The sequence below is a fragment of the Rhinopithecus bieti genome, unplaced genomic scaffold (assembly GCF_001698545.2).
Source record: "Rhinopithecus bieti isolate Rb0 unplaced genomic scaffold, ASM169854v2 scaffold_32955, whole genome shotgun sequence".
NCBI classification, from domain to species: domain Eukaryota; kingdom Metazoa; phylum Chordata; class Mammalia; order Primates; family Cercopithecidae; genus Rhinopithecus; species Rhinopithecus bieti.
Window position 1 is genome coordinate 1,393,663 of NW_016814423.1, and position 16,375 is coordinate 1,410,037.

Consider the following 16,375-nt stretch of genomic DNA (forward strand, 5'->3'; position numbering starts at 1 on the left):
TTCAAAAATAATTCATCACACATGATGTGTTTTCTTTCTTTTTTTTTTTTTCTTGAGAGACAGAGTCTTGCTCTGTCACCCAGGCTGGAGTGCAGTGGCACAATCTCAGCTCACTGCAACCTCTGCCTCCCAGATTCAAGCAATTCTCCTGCCTCAGCCTCCCGAGTAGCTGGGATTATAGGCGCGTGCCACCACGCCCAGCTAATTTTTTGTATTTTTAGTAGAGACAGGGTTTCACTCTGTTAGCCAGGATGGTCTCGATCTCCTGACCTCGTGATCCGCCCACCATGGCCTCCCAAAGTGCTGGGATTACAGGCGTGAGCCACCGCGCCCGGCCAATACATTGGAAGTGAACAGTTGAAGCTCTAGAAGTAAAGAAATCGACTTTACTAAATGTACAGGCCAATAAAAATAGCAGGAAAATTTGCTATCAGTGGTTGTCCTCTCAAAAACAAATCTGAGGTGGGATGATGATTTTAAATCTTGTTTATGGGAAGAATGAATTCCTTTAAAATAAAAAAGTGGCATGAGAAGGTTTCAGGGGCTAGGCTTGCACTAAGATTCTAAAGCGAGACACCTGTTACAGTCTATATATTAGATTAAATGAGATAAGAGAAAAAGTATTAATAACATATCTAAGGCTAGTAAAAGAGGCAATCAGTGAAGAATAACAAAAGCATGAGGACAAAGAGAAGAAACACAGATTCACTTATCAGGCCTAACTAAAAAGTTGTAGGACTTATTTTCCTTTGTGGCCTGTCAGACAATCTCATTGATTAGGAAAGCAATACATCACACATCTCTTACATTTGCTGATCTACACTATACATACCCAAAACAATAGTTTTTCCACATGTTAAAATTTGAGGCTGGCTTCCAAATTTCAGCCAGCAGTGTTAAAAGACAAGACTCAAAACCACCAAATAAGTCAGCCCCAGTGCAAGGCAATCACTATCATCGTAGAACAGCATCGCCCAGTACTAAGATGAACACTCACACCCACGACCTCCTCATCCTGCAGTTTTTCAGTCCCACGCCACTGTCTGTGTGACCTCTTTCCTACTCTGACTGTCCTCAGTCCAGAGGCCCTGTCCTCACTGTATCTGGCATAAACAATCAGCTGTTGGCTTCGTGTTCAGCTGCGTATGTTGTTCACCTCTGTCAGGGAGCACTGATAGCGTTGTAGCAAATTTACATTTTGCACATCAACCAAAATTTGGTGACACACCAGAGAAGGGCTGTCAGGTAGTAAAATAGGCCCGAATATAGCAAACCACGTTGTTGATAAAGCAAAATGAAAAAAACAATAAAACTATGAATAGGAGATCTTGAGGCACAGGGCATGGAAGAACAAGAGTAAGTTTTACAGGGCATTTGAAACAACGACCAGACTAGGAGGACTATACTGTAAGGACAGAAGAATGTCACCATGGGGTGCATATGCTACCAGGCTCAGCTCTATCATAAATTCTTCGCCTTGCCTCTAAGCCAGGCGGATGACAAAGTTAGGGAAAGAAGCTAATTAACAAGGATGAACTGATTCCAAAACCCTCACCATTGTCTTACACCACAGGCATTTCCAATCCTGTAGACGGAGAACACTGCCACATGTTTTGTCGCAGACAGCACACTTGGCACTTACAGGCAGGTTGCCCTCGAGCCACTGGTGAGGCATCGCCACCTGTGGAGAAGGAAGAAAGGGCAGCCAGGTGAAGACTGGTGGACACCAACCTTACCCCAGCGGAGATTTTGAATCATTTCTCACTCTAGGGGATCAGTAGTATATTTCATGCATAGCATTCACTCACATTTACCCCACATGTACTGAGCATCTTCTATGAACGTTCAAGCAATATAAAAGTAAGGTAAAGGCTTGCCCCTCAGGGTTTAGCTGAGGCATGTAAAGGGATGACAATAAAGTGATTACTAAGCATTACCAGAAATCCATATGCATGGTGCAATGGAGGCAAGGTTTTGAAAGGGAGGTGTACTGTTGAGAGGCAACCCCAAAGTCTGAAGACTGAACATCTCAGCTAAGCCTAGGCATCTCAGAGTTCATCAGAGGTCGACAACAACAGCCCAGCACAACGGCCACTTCTAAGCCGTATTCAAAACAGATTTCCTTCAAAATCTAGGAACTAAAGGAAGCTATGAAGGATTGAATTAAAAATAAAAACTCGGAATCAACCAAACCTTCTGTGAAATCCTAATAATAAGCATTCCTACTTATCTTTCTCAGCCTCCACAAGAGCAGAACATAAAAGAGGAGTTACTGGGAAGAGAGCAGAGACAGAGCAGCAGCTTACGCCATCTTCATCTTCTATAATGTCCTTCCCAATGGAGGCCAAGGTAGTCCATTTACAGTTATTTGTTGCTCTCACTGCACATCTTTTGTGAGCCTTGAATTTACACACTAAAAAAAAAAAAAAAAAAAAGAGCAACTGCTTTTAAGTGGACAAGAACTTTTGGACCAATGATTACAGGAAATCACAGCATAAAATTTTAAAAGGGAGGGAGGAAGTAGAAGAAAACAAATATATTTAAAAGATTAAATTATTCTGCAACAATAGTAATGGTATTCTAGAAAACAAATATGGCTATGTATTTATGAAGCACTTTTATCAAGCTATAAGTAGATTGCTACTTAGAGGAACAGAAAAGAAATAAATGCAAAAGAATTACTGCTGTAGAAGGCAGACAACACACACATAGGAGAGAGGGAGAGAGGGAAGCAAATAAAATTTGGTAGCAGGTCTGCTGGTGATATCCTATTTTTAAATGTAGGTGCTGATTATACGAATGTGTTCAATTTGCAAAAATTCATCAAGCTGTACATTTCTGATATTTGTATTTTTCCATACATATAAAATACTGATTATAAGTCTGAAAATGTCAGTACGATAAAGTTGATCCAGAGGGGCTGTAAAGTACAAGTATACCAACAAGACAGCCAGGCATCATGGAAAATAGGTTGGTGAGGGTCACAAACATGGCCCTATCTTTGGAAAGTATTATGTTGAGATGACCAAATGACAAATGTAGAAAGAAGGGATGATGAAGTGATGCTGTCACTATAGGTTTCACTAAATCTCCCCAGCCATATGATCAAAAGGAACTTATAAAAGAGAAATTGGAGGAAATAACTAGGGGGAAAAAAGCAGCCCATATATGGAAAAACAAGTGAACTATAGGTTATCTGAAAAATTAACCATACTTATGAAAATCGGAATTTGACTATTATTAAACACGTTTATCTCTCTAAGGAAATTATTCAAATATTAGTAGATACTGATATTAAGTCAGTTCCTGACTTCTAGCTAAAAAGTTAAAAGTAGAAATCATTTCAGTGCAAACATACTAAGGTAAGTGTTGCTAAATTTAAATGCAAGGTATCTCCTTTTCATGTGATTTTCTGGATTTCTAAGTCAATCATTAACAAATTTTGTATTACACACCATTCTCTTGAAACTGTCTTAATTCGATATAACATGAACACAAAAGTTTCACGTAAAATAACTAAGATGTCTTTAGCCAAATGTTCAAAATGCTTCAGGTATCATGACTAATCTATGTACAAATGGATTGTTAAACTGAGCTGGTTTATCCTTGAAAAATATTAGTCTAGGCCAGGTACAGTGGCTCATGCCTGTAATCCCAGCACTCTGGGAGGTCGAGGTGGCAGATCACCTGAGGTCAGGAGTTTGAGACCAGCCTGGTCAAAAATGTGAAATCCCGTCTCTACTAAAAATTTAAAAATTAGCCAGGTGTGATGGTGCATGCCTGTAATCCCAGTTACATGGGATTCTTATGAGACATAAGAATTGCTTGAGCCCAGGAAGCAGAGGTTGCAGTGAGCCGAGATCATGCCACTGCACTCCAGACTGGGAGACAGAGTAACACTCTGTCTCAAAAAATAATAATAATAACAATAATAATGATAATTCATACAAATTGGAAATGTTTTAACTTCTCTTTTGTGTACTTTGAAAATTCTTTTCCTTCCACCATTTTGTTATAAATGAGTGTGTAACTCAAACACAGACTTCATATAGAAAATAATACTTCACTTGAGGCTGGGCGTGGTGGCTCATACCTGTAATCCCAGCACTTTGGGAGGCCGAGGTGGGTGGATCACCTGAATTCCAGAGTTCAAGACAAGTCTGGCCAACATGATGAAACCCCATCTCTACTAAAAATACAAAAATTAGCTGAGCGTGGTGGTGTGCGCCTATAGTCCCAGCTACCCGGGAGGCTGAGGCAGGAGAATAGCTTGAACCTGGGAGGTGGAGGTTGCAGTGAGCCGAGATCATGCCACTGCACTCCAGCCTGGTGACAGAGTGAGACTCCATCTCAAAATAACAATAATAATAATAATACTTCACTTGAATTTTGTTGCTGATGAATCCTAAGTGTGAAGACACAGCACCATCAGAAGGAAGCTTAGCTTGGTGAAAATTTTTACAATGACTTATTCTCTTTTGCTCTAACATAAGTGACAACTTTAAACTGATTGGTTAGCATCTCTAGGCCTTTTCATCTATTGTGGTCTTTGTCAAAAGTGGAGTCCTAAAACTATCTGCGACATATTTCCCAGGATGCTTTATAAGTACAAATGAGTACTTGATATTCACAGTCAGTATCTGGCTTCTAAGGGGAAAAGCAGGACATAAAAGAGAGTAATGGTATAATTTCATAGCTTTTTGAAAATTTTGCCATTAAAAACCGAACAGCCCACTAAAAATAAAAAAATCACACTTTTATAATAATAAAGTGCTTCATGTAATGAGCCTTGAAAATTACCAAGTTGCTTAATATAACATAATACTAATAATAAAACAAATCAGACTGTAATTATGGTAACTAAGAAATGAAAGTGATCAGCATGCACCCAAATTTTGTTAGTTAACAAATTTCTCCAAAAAGTTATTCTGAAATAAAGCACCTTCCCCTGACCTGTAAACTTATTGTTTAAAATGAGAGAACTTAAAAAATAGGTGGTGACTCATGCCTGTAATTCCAGCACTTTGGGAGGCCAAGGCGAGCAGATCACCTGAGGTCAGGAGTTTGAGACCATCCTGGCCAACACGGTGAAACCTCATCTCTACTAAAAATACAGAAATTAGCTGGGCGTGGTGGGAGCGCACCTGTAGTCCCAGCTATTTGGGAGGCCGAGGCATGAGAATCACTTGAACCCATAAGGCAGAGGTTGCAGTGAGCTGAGATCGTGGCACTGCACTCCAGCCTGGCAACGGAGCAAGACTCCATCTCAAAAAAAAAAAAAAATGCAGACGTAATAAGATTATGATTTTTTTATTACAATATTCAGTATTTACTATACTAAATCTCTGTAAGTGTTAAAAATCAGTTAAGTGTGGTGGTTTAATCCCTGCATTTCGGAAGACCTAGTGGGGAGGATTGCTTGAGCCCAGGAGTTTGAGACTAGCCTGGGCAAGATGGTGAGACCTAGTCTCTACAAGTAATAAATAAAAAAAATTAGCCAGGCATGGGTGGTGCATGCCTGTGGTGCCAGCTACTCGGGAGGCCAAGGTGGGAGAATTGCTTGGGCCTGGGCAATTAAGGCTGCAATGAGCCGTGATTGTGCCACTGCACTCCAGCCTGAGCAACAAAATGAGTCCCCCCATTGCAAAAAAGAAAAAAAAAATCATTTAAGATCAAAATTCATAAGTACCCATGATAACATATTTGATGCTGTTGATTTTTTTTAATTTATCTTTTTTGGTTAAATTACTGTTTAAATAACTGTAACGGACAACTATGCCCTGAAATTACAATTAATATTCTTAATTGACTTAGGGGATTATTAAATTCTATTTTCTGTCTGCTATTTTCATTCATATAATATTTTACACATGCAAAGCTTTAAAATAATAACTTTAGTTATTCAATATACAACTAGGAAACCAATCAGTATGGCTTCATTTTATTGTGGAAATGAGGGTAGAAAGGCTAGTAAATGTAGTGAAGGCTTCACAGATTGGAAGCTGAATTCTATGCTAATACAAAGTTATTCATATTCACTGTGGAACATATCATAATATTTGCATCTCTTACAATATTTAAAGCCTCTGTATCTAATGTTTTCAGTTTTATCAAGCAAGCTGCTTATTCAGATTTTAGGGGGTTTTCAAAAGTGTAAGTATGACTTTGATTATGATGAAAATATCCAGAATAACCATATTCTCATAAAATATAAAAGGCAACTTTTAATATTTATTAAACCCTTGGGATTTTAAAATCTTCTGCTATGGTTCTGAAAATACTAATAGGCAAGATACTGCAGATTTAAAATTTTACCAACAAAGGAAATGAATACTAATATATAATTTTCATTAAAAAATGGTTTAATCTGATAATTGAGACTTTTTAAAAAGTCTTGAAAATTATATTATTTATAGAAGAATATAACAAATTTGTTTTGTTTTGGTTTTTTGGAGATAGAGCTTCACTCGTGTTGCCCAGGCTGGAGTGCAATGGCGCAATCTCCACTCACTGCAACCTTTAACTCCTGAGTTCAAGCAATTCTCCTGCCTCAGTCTCCCATGTAGCTGGGATTACAGGCATGTGCCACCACACCTGGCTAATTGTGTATTTTTAGTAGACACGGGGTTTCTCCACGTTGGTCAGGCTGGTCTCAAATTCCCAACCCCAGGTGATCCACCCGCTTCGGCCTCCCAAAGTGCTGGGATTACAGGCATGAGCCACCGCGCCCAGCCGAATATAACAAATATAAAGACTTTTAAGTTTCTCATTCTCACCAAATAATGTAATTTTCATTTTTCTTTTAAAATGCTTAGAAAAAATTCAGTCATTCCACTATTGACTCAATTTTTAAATACATATATTTAATAATGTATAACCCTCAAACCAGAAGGGTACCACAGACTGTCTCAGATGTGGTGTCTTTTAGCATTTTGGAATAAAGATTTTAGTAAAATCTTTAAAATAATACCATATAATATTACAGATCTGGTAGGAGTTATTCAGCTCTATGTGAACCCTTTTAGATTACTAAAGTCATAATAAACGCCAATCAGATCTCTTTTGCGATCATTCTTTAAGTCTAAAAAGAAAGCTTTAATGCCTTCTCCAAATGTTCTCCTTCATGAATTTTAATGCATCAAGCCCATGACGCAAATTTGGAATAAGTTTTTTACAAAACAGTTACAAACTTCTTGCAATTTATTGAACTAGAAAAGTAGTTTTATTGTATGTATACTCTCATTTAGTTTTTATAGTGATTCTATGAGGCATAAATGACTATTATCCCCATCTTATCGATGAGGAGAGGAAAGCCTAAGTGAGTTAAACAACTTCTCCTGGTTATAGTTTGTAATGGTGGAAGTGAAGAGAGTTTGACTGAAGAGCTCTATTCTTAACCGCTATGCTGTATCATATTAAATAGTTGAAACAATGACATATCACAGATTTTGTAGTTTAAAATCAATTAAGGCTGTGACTCTATTACTACTTTATTACTTAATTATAAATAAGTGATATTCCAAATTACTTAAGAAATTTTTGGATTAGAGAAAAAATGCTGGTATTATTATTATCATATATAGTTCAAAAAGTAGTATAAAATAGTGTAATCACTGAAGTATGAAATAAAATAACTCTAAAGAAGTCATGAATTTTCTGTGGGCGATTATTAATGTATTTGCTTTTGGTGGTCACTGCTCTCACACTGAAAATAACTCATAAATCTGCTCATGCTTCTAATCCAGCACTTTGGGAGGCCAATGCAGGAGGACTGCTTGAGCCCAGGAGTTTAAGACCAGCCTGGGCAACATAGTGAGACCCCCATCGCTAGAAACTTAAAAAAAAAAAAAGATTAGCCAGGTGTGATGGTGCTCGACTGTAGTCCCAGCTACTAGGGAGACTGAGGTAGGAGGATCGTTTGAGCCCAGGAGGCTGAGGCTGCACAGAGACTTGATCATGTCACTGCATTCCAGGCTGGGTGACAGGGTGAGACCCTTTCTCAAAACAAACAAAATAACAACAGCATAGGCCTTATTTTTAGAAAATTTTAAGGAAATTAGAAAGGATGATACCTATTTAGATTAAACAAACAAAAGGAAAGAAAATAATATTTAAAACAGTCTAATATAATTAACAATCAGAAATTCTGCCAAAGAGTATACTGTCCTCACAAAAAGTTTTGCTCTCCATAATCAACCAGAATAAAGAATACCAGAATGATTACACAAGGTCCAAAGATTTTTTTTTTTTTAGACAGTAGTTCCTAGTTTCTTGGGGGTGAAATGCTGTATTTTGATTTATGTTTCCTTTAAATGACTATGTTATTTTTTTCCTGAGCAAAAATATTTCCCAAGCTAGTCCTATGTGTGGCAAGCTGAATTTAAAGCTACAGTGAAACCAGTGGCGGCATGTCTACAGTATGGTAGAAAACACATGCTAGGTGCTACAGTACCTTCGCAGGACAGGCCATGGGAGGTGACTCCAGAAAGACTCTCTCTGCACACGTTACAGAAGGTGGGTCGGGCATGGGAGCAGGCGTACCAGTTGTGCATCCCTGAGAAATGTTCCACATTAAACTGGGCCACCTAGAACAGAGATGTGAGGACAGATTTGCCAAGCCAGCGAACAAGGCTACAGATGCTGAACTGTTTGGAATGCATATAGTCATGGTCAAATTTTCAAATCCATCATTTTTAAAACCAAAGCCCTTTGCTTTAAGCTAAGAATTTCAAAATCTGGTTTAAACAAGTTGCTGAATGAGTGTACACATACTTATGTTTGCACAGTAGAGCTCTAGCCTTTTGGTTAACATTTATTTCCTAAGAACACGAGACGAAAGAAAAGATGCTATTTTACCTCGTAGGGTTCTCTGGTCTGTACAGACTTCAGCGAGCTGATCCAATCCTCCATCTCCTTTCTGTTCTCAGCACACAGCATTAGCCTTCTGAATGGAGTGATGATCTGAAAGGGATAATTCAATCTAATGATTGTTAACACCCAAACAGAAAGATTGTTGCAAAACCTAACATCTTCTGAGGTAATTCCATTTCTAACCTGAGTCTTTATTTCTTATGTTTTGTCCTCTGTATGATAAAATAATGTGGTCTAGGAAAGAAAAGCCTAAGGAGTTTTCTATCTTTGACCCTTTTGCTACTTACTTGGGCTCTTTAGCCCTTTTTTCTAAGGCTATAAACCCAAAGACACAATGCATTCTTATTCCATGAAATATATCTTGCAAACTGATTTTAAATATACTTCAAAATAATTCATAGTAAGCTTAGCAGGAATTATTTTAGTTGTCAGTATGGAAAATATTTCTAAATTAAAATCAAAGGAATACAATATTAAATGATTTCTTAATTTTTTTTTTTTTTTTTTAGTAGAGGCAGGGTTTCACCATGTTGGCCAGAATGGTCTGGATCTCTTGAGCTCGTGATCTGCCCACCTCGGCCTCCCAAAGTGCTGGGATTACAGCTGTGAGCCACCGCGCTCAGCCACCTAATTGATTTATTATGGTATCAACAATATTCTGTTAATATTTAAATAATATTGAGTTTACATATCACTTCCACTGTCTATTTTAATGGTTTATGAAGATTCTTCCCCCATTGTGTAGAACTCCACTGTACTAGTATTTAGTGAGGGCAGGGACAAAGAATTAACATAAACATCCTTTTGTTGGCTCTAGGGAAGAAAAGAATTGCGATTTTTATCTTTTTTCATGTCATTAAAAAGTCAACTTAATTACATTAAGGACCTTAAAGCAAGTGGAATGAAAACTTCACACTGTCATAGGATCAAAGTGCTTCAAAGTAAGATTCTGAAATGACTTGAAAGAAGCCCCTATTTATTTGTGAATACAATATTCTGGCTGTAATCTTGAAGTTACTAAATCCTACACATTTACTGTCAAGAAGAGATCATTTATTTACTTGCAGAACAAGAGAAAAACATTGCATTCCTACCTGGAAACTATTTCCAAAGAATAAAGCACATATCTATTTATATAGCAAATAAGAATTTTTCTCAAGTTAAAAGCCTCTTGATCAAGTGATAAGTCTAAACGTTACATCGGATTATTGAGCAGATTTCACAAATAATGAAAAAGCAATAATCTTCTAAAACAAACAAAAAGGAAAAATGAATCCTTCCCAAAAGGAGTAAACTAGTAAGCCTAAGTCGTTACTTTTCATCTTAGAAAATAAGTCCATTATTCAAAACAATAGAGAGATCAATCCAGTCTTAGCTACTCACGAGTCATTGCCGTCTCTCATTTGTCATGGGTTCAGGCTACAGAGTCCTTCCTTAAACCCAGAAGCTTTAAATACATCTAACAGGCACTCACCCTTAAATACAGCCAGCCAAAAGTCACATGGAAGAGGAGCACCAATCAGTCAGCTCTGGATATTTGTTAATTGCATATGAAATTGAAGAGAACCTCACTTTTGCATTTTCTTGTTTTCCACGACCCTCTTTGGATAAAGCTTATTAACAGTTGGTCACTTCTCTTCCTGAATAAATAGTTAATGCAAAGAACAATGCCTCTCATTACTTAAGAGCCAAATGGATGCTTTATTGCTTCAAAATGTTTTTCTAGGACAGCTCATGAGATGCAGCAGAGAGGTACCATTAAATCATAATACACTCCTGGCTCTAATGACTGGCACAGCATTTCAGAGTCTCCAAGTTTCATTGGACTCGCTGATGTTTTCTGAACAAATATTGTCTCTAGCATTTATTGTATTTATTTTTTGCTACCTTATATGATGTAACTCTAAGGATTCCCTCTCCTTCCCTTATATGAGATAAAGTATCATGAGACAAGCATTATTCAGACAAATAAACCAGGCTTTCTATTTTGTTCTTTAACTTTGTTCTTTGCTGAATTCTAAGTAAAGCATGATGACTAATGGTTTTAACTGTCTTTAGTGCCTTTACATTAAATGTCTTGTAAAGTCATTGTAAATTCAAGAAAAAGGGGAGAAAGAAGGATAAAGAATAGCTTCTAATTTTTCTTTGCATATTTGGAATTACACAAATGCCTCAATTCTAAATGATTTCAGCAATATAAATCATGTGTGCTTATGTACTAATAAAGTAAAATGTACACATTTGCAATTTCTCCTTTTCAATAAAAACTTGTTTTAAAGTGAACAGTAATAAGCAAGGAAAGATCATAACACATTTAATACAGTTAAGTTTTCCAGAGGCAAAAAAAATTGGAAAGTTATTTTGATTTATAGCCCTTGTGATTAAGAAATCTACTGATTATAAAATGACATTATAAGAAGTCAGTATGAAAAAGAAATCATACTGGCTTTGTGGCCACAGTGCCACAAATACCTCAGTGAGCAGCCCAGAGTTGTCTGGGCTTACTAGACGAGCCTGGCTTACCAACAAACCGGCTAACGCCTCCCAGATGGACCTTTTCCTTCCTGGGGTAATCCCTCGGCAGTCCTTCAATGCTCTAGTCCCCTCCCACCTTTTATTTAAATTCTTCCTCATCCCAGACCTTCCTAGGAAAGGATGGGACAGATGCAGCTGTTGACCAACAGGCTCTGGTTATCCCCAGCTGAAATGCATTACACTGCAGCAGCTTCTCATCGAAATCTTTATTAGGAAGATACCCGGGGAGGAGCAAACTCCAAAATGTATTATTATGTCCTTATTTTGAGAATAAGATGTCCTACAAGTGAGTAGGATAGGGGAGATGGAAGGATAGAACAACGGAATCCCTCTACCATACTTGGGGGAGGGGTTATTCACCAGCGAAAACCAGGCCTGGTGGGGAGGACAGGTCCAGGACGTTTCTGGAACTAGAAGACGTTTTACTTTTCCTGGAAGAGCTGAAGCTCACCTATCCTAAAATGTCTCCGCGTCCTTGTGCTTACCTCAACCCCACTCTAACTGCCTCTCCTACCACCATCATATTTACCAATCATTTTTTTCAGACATATCTGAACTTACTTCAGTAATTTTTTCAAACTATAACCACCAGTCCCACATCAGATTCCGGGGTACATCTGCCTGTCTGTTCATCCATTCCATCTTTCCTCATGAAATCTACTTCCAACTCTTTAATTATGTATGTTGCTTTTTTATAGTCTTTTATGGAATAAAATAATTCACTGGAAACTTAAATGTGCCAAACTGCAATGTAGTTGTGCATCTGAAGAAATTATTATTATTATTATTATTATTATTTAGAGATGGAGTCTCGCTCTGTTGCCCAGGCTGGAGTGCAGTGGTGCAATCTCAGCTCACTGCAACCTCCACCTCCCAGGTTCAAGCAATGTTCCTGCCTCAGCCTCCCGAGTAGCTGGGACTACAGGGGTGCACCGCCATGCCTGGCTAATTTTTTGTATTTTAGTAGAGACGGGGTTTCACCGTGTTGCCCAGGCTGGTCTCAAACTCCTGAGCTCAAGCAATCCTCCCGCGTTGGCTTCCCAAAGTGCTAGGATTACAGGTGTGAGCCACCGCGTGCCCAGCCCTGAAGCAATTATTTTGACAGCAGAGATACTCTTATATTTCAAACAGTAAACTGGAAACCTCTACTTCCAAGAGTACAGTTCTGCAATTGCACATGTACACTTGAACCAAAATGAGGGTTTTTTTTTTTTTCCAAATTACCCAACCAAGCTCCAAAGCAGACTTGCTGAATCTAAATCTTGGTTTATGGTGAGGTTGTGAAGAGTTCTTTGGTTTTGTTTTTGTTTTTGTTTTTTTGAGATAGGGTCTTGCTCTCTCACCCAGGCTGGAGTGCAGTGGCAAGATCTTGGCTCACTGCAAGCTCTGCCTCCTGGGTCCCAGTTCAAGCAATTCTCCTGTCTCAGCCTCCAGAGTAGCTGGGATTACAGTCACGCACCACCATGCCCAGCTAATTTTTGTATTTTTAGTAGAGACGGGGTTTCACCATGTTGGCCAGGCTGGTCTTGAACTCCTGACATCGTGATCCGCCCGCCTCAGCCTCCGAAAGTGTTGGGATTACAGGCGTGAGCCACCGCGCCCAGCGGGTGTGGATAGTCTTAGATGTAGTTTGGCAAAGCTACACAGGTGATACTGATGTACTCCCCTGTTTATCAACCATGAAGGGGAGTGAAGGTATCCAATTTGCCTTTTTGTAAAGGCGGAGTCTGGTATAAGTAATGTCAAGAAAGTGCTCTTAATCTTTATGGATCTCTTTCTTTCTAGCATCCTTCTGCTCCCAAAATTCCCAGTGTTTTCATCTGCCCTCAATAGCGTTCCTTTTGGGGGATCAGTCTGAAATAGTCTTTCATCTATGGCATCCCATGTAATATAACAGAGGCCACAAAATTATGATTTCTGATTTTTTTTGTCCATTCTGTTTAAACCCTGAATTGCTGTTTTATTAAAAAAAAAATTTTTTTTAAAAAAGGCTAAAATTCACCATAATTAGAGAAGCACAAGTACAAACAGTGTGGCCTATTTTCTTCTGTTGACCACTGCATACTCTTATATGACCCAGTGGTCCCTGGAGGCATTTTGAGTTGCAAGTCACAAAGTCTCTTCCAATTCCTTGTTTTCTGGGGTCAATGCTTCTCCATTTTATGATCCAGTTGTCTCAAGTCCCATCTGTTTTCTAATATGACAACTAACCTAAAAAGCAATTTTCCCGAGGTGTTAATAGATGATAAAGGTTTAATGCATATTTTCTCCCAAGGGTGCTTGAATTTTAATGGAAGACTAAGTGAAGTAAAATGTCACAATAAATGTAATTCTGGCACCATGACCAAAGAAAGTGCCATCGGAATTTTCAACAGCTAGTGTCATTTTAACCAACAGAATAACAGCATTTCAGATTAAGAAGAGACCTTATCATGCTGGTGCAATACTATACATGTTCATTTTATAGATGTGAACACTGTGGAATCTGCATTAAGTGCTCAAAAATTCTTGAACAATATTAGTTCCACGGAATCCCAGAACACAAATTTCATAACATCTAAAATGATGTAAAATAAGTTATAAAGATATAATGGAATAATAATAGGACTAAGCTAGACAGGCAATTCACACACATTATTATTAATCTACAGCTGAAACGTATAAAGAAATTCTGCTCTGCAGGCAGTGCACTATGTAAACAGGATCCTAAATCAAATTGTGTGCTAGTTGAACTAAGGTCTTCCCTATTCCCTTTCAGAATTACCTAAAAATCTTTTCAGATGTCTGCTCAGAACCATGTTTAGATTTATAAACAGATGCGCACCTTCTCTCTCTACTGACAGTCAAAGATCTTTGAGAGTCACTTTACACTTTCAGTTCTGGCTGACTGACATCATTCTAACTGGTTATTTCAGATTTCAGCAGAATAACAACTTACAGATCTTAGGGTATCAGTGAGGTATTTCGAAGGTATCAAACTTTGAAACATTCCTGAAGATATTCAAAATAAAGAGGGTGGCATTTGTCATGAACTTGAAAAAATTAGCACCAAGGCTGCTGATGTATCTCTCTAACAAGCTGTATATCTTTTGGATGTAATATTTATTTCAAAAACCAAGCTACAAATCAAGGAATTACCTATACAATGACACACATAATCAACAGAGAATTCTGGAGCATAGATATGAAATAAAACTCACTGTGATGAGATTCTACAAAAAAAATACAAGTACTAAAAAACAAACTCTAATGGAAAATTTCTGTAAATATATTACATAATTATTCTGAGAAATCAATGAATCAGAGAAAAGATAAAGACCTCTGGACAAGAGTGGAACACCTTTGCCAAGAGTGTGTCTTTCTCCATATTGCACCAGCATAAGGTCTCTTCTTAACCTGAAATGCTGTTATTCTGTTGACTACTGACTTATGGCAAAAGAAAAAAAAAGAGGCATTATATCATGGATCCTTCAAATATCCATGCAAATTAAGTATGAGCTAATTTTATTACAACATATTGAAAAGAAGAAACAAATGCAGACACTAAATGAGTTGTCCACAAGTAACACATTTCTTATACCAGGAGTTAACACAAAAGTAACAGCATAATAGAGCAAGAAAAATTAAAAATATTATTCCTTCATTGTACAGTACTGAACTGCATAACCAGGTTCAGTTCAGTAAACCTTTCCCTGTTACAGATTCTGCATATCCAAGCAGCATCAGAGAAGATGGAAAAGAGGGAGAGTTGAAATCCAGCAACCACATTTTAGGGATGCCTATTAAAGAATGAGGGATAAAGTGCAATGATGTGAAAGATTGGCTTTAAAACACTTGAGATAAAAATAGGAAAGAGAAAACAGATGAAGCAAGTAGGACAAGAGCTAGATAATGCTAGGAGCTGGGCAATGGGGATGTGGGGTCATTATCCAGTTATCCTGAGTTTGTATACATTTGAAATTTTCGTTAATCAAAAAAAAGTACCTGAGTATTTGACAACTCCAAGAAAATCTCCAAGGAACTAAGAAGGCGAGGGACCTGGATGTCAGCCTCCTTATATACACACAGACCCTATTCAGCTCTTGCCCCTGAGCTCACCTGGCAGACCACATCCACCAGGACCTGTCTCTGGCCTCCCACCCCCTCCACCATAGCAAACTCAAATTCGATGAGTAATGTGGCTCCCTTGCTCAAATGACCTAAAATGACCACAGAAGGTAATTAATTAAGACTTCCGATCGCTGATTGAGATGAGGGGGGATGGACTGAGCTGAAGATAGCTATCAAATCTTACTTTCATAATTCTTGGACTTCAATGACTCTGCTTAAGTTTAGGTCAGTTCGACTCCCTAAACAAAACATCTACTTCTTGAGTAAGGAATCATGAAATCATAACGATGTCATTTTCCAGGTTAATTTGACTTCCTTCTATAACCTAATCTTAGATTTTTATTGCCTTAAAGTATAAAATATAAATGAAACATAAATTCAAATATCTGTTTCTATAAATAAGGAACCACATATTTTAATGCTGTCAATACCAGTGTTTTCACTGCATACATAGAATGTCCACAGGAACTAAATGCTCAAAAGCAAAATTTTCTTTATCTAAATTTAAAATCCAAAGTACTACAAAATCAAACTTTTCTTGAAAAGCATTTAATAAAACATTACACTTTAATAAAATAAAAGATATGTAAGGCAGCAGAAGTCAAACATTTTTCAAATTAGCAATGAATTCATCACACAATTTATATAGTCTTAGAAGCTATACAAAGATTTTAAAGGAAAGCAAGCTACTTAACATCTTTCTGGGACTATCATGTTGATATGGACAGGAGACAGGGAAATACTGGATAGAAGAGGGTGGTTTCCCAGCAAAGGCCCTACTCTCAAGCCTGAAAACCATGACCCTAAATGAGAACAGTTATCCCTGTTTTCCCATTTGAATGTTGCTTTTACCAAAACC

The 16,375-nt window shown here is 37.8% G+C and overlaps 1 protein-coding gene across 4 annotated transcripts in view; it reads right to left on the minus strand.

Annotated features, from left to right (window-relative positions):
- DGKH (diacylglycerol kinase eta) overlaps positions 1 to 16,375 on the minus strand; it is a 195,681-nt gene that overhangs the window by 68,274 nt on the left and 111,032 nt on the right. For 3 of the 4 annotated variants that reach the window (XM_017850195.1, XM_017850193.1, XM_017850194.1), the window contains 4 exons: positions 8,857 to 8,961; positions 8,453 to 8,585; positions 2,307 to 2,413; positions 1,556 to 1,681 (listed from right to left, as the gene is read on the minus strand). In XM_017850195.1, coding sequence (XP_017705684.1) covers positions 1,556 to 1,681; positions 2,307 to 2,413; positions 8,453 to 8,585; positions 8,857 to 8,961 — 471 coding nt within the window. Of the gene's footprint in view, positions 1 to 1,555; positions 1,682 to 2,306; positions 2,414 to 8,452; positions 8,586 to 8,856; positions 8,962 to 16,375 lie in introns of those variants that run through there. The other variant, XM_017850197.1, reaches the window with a different exon arrangement.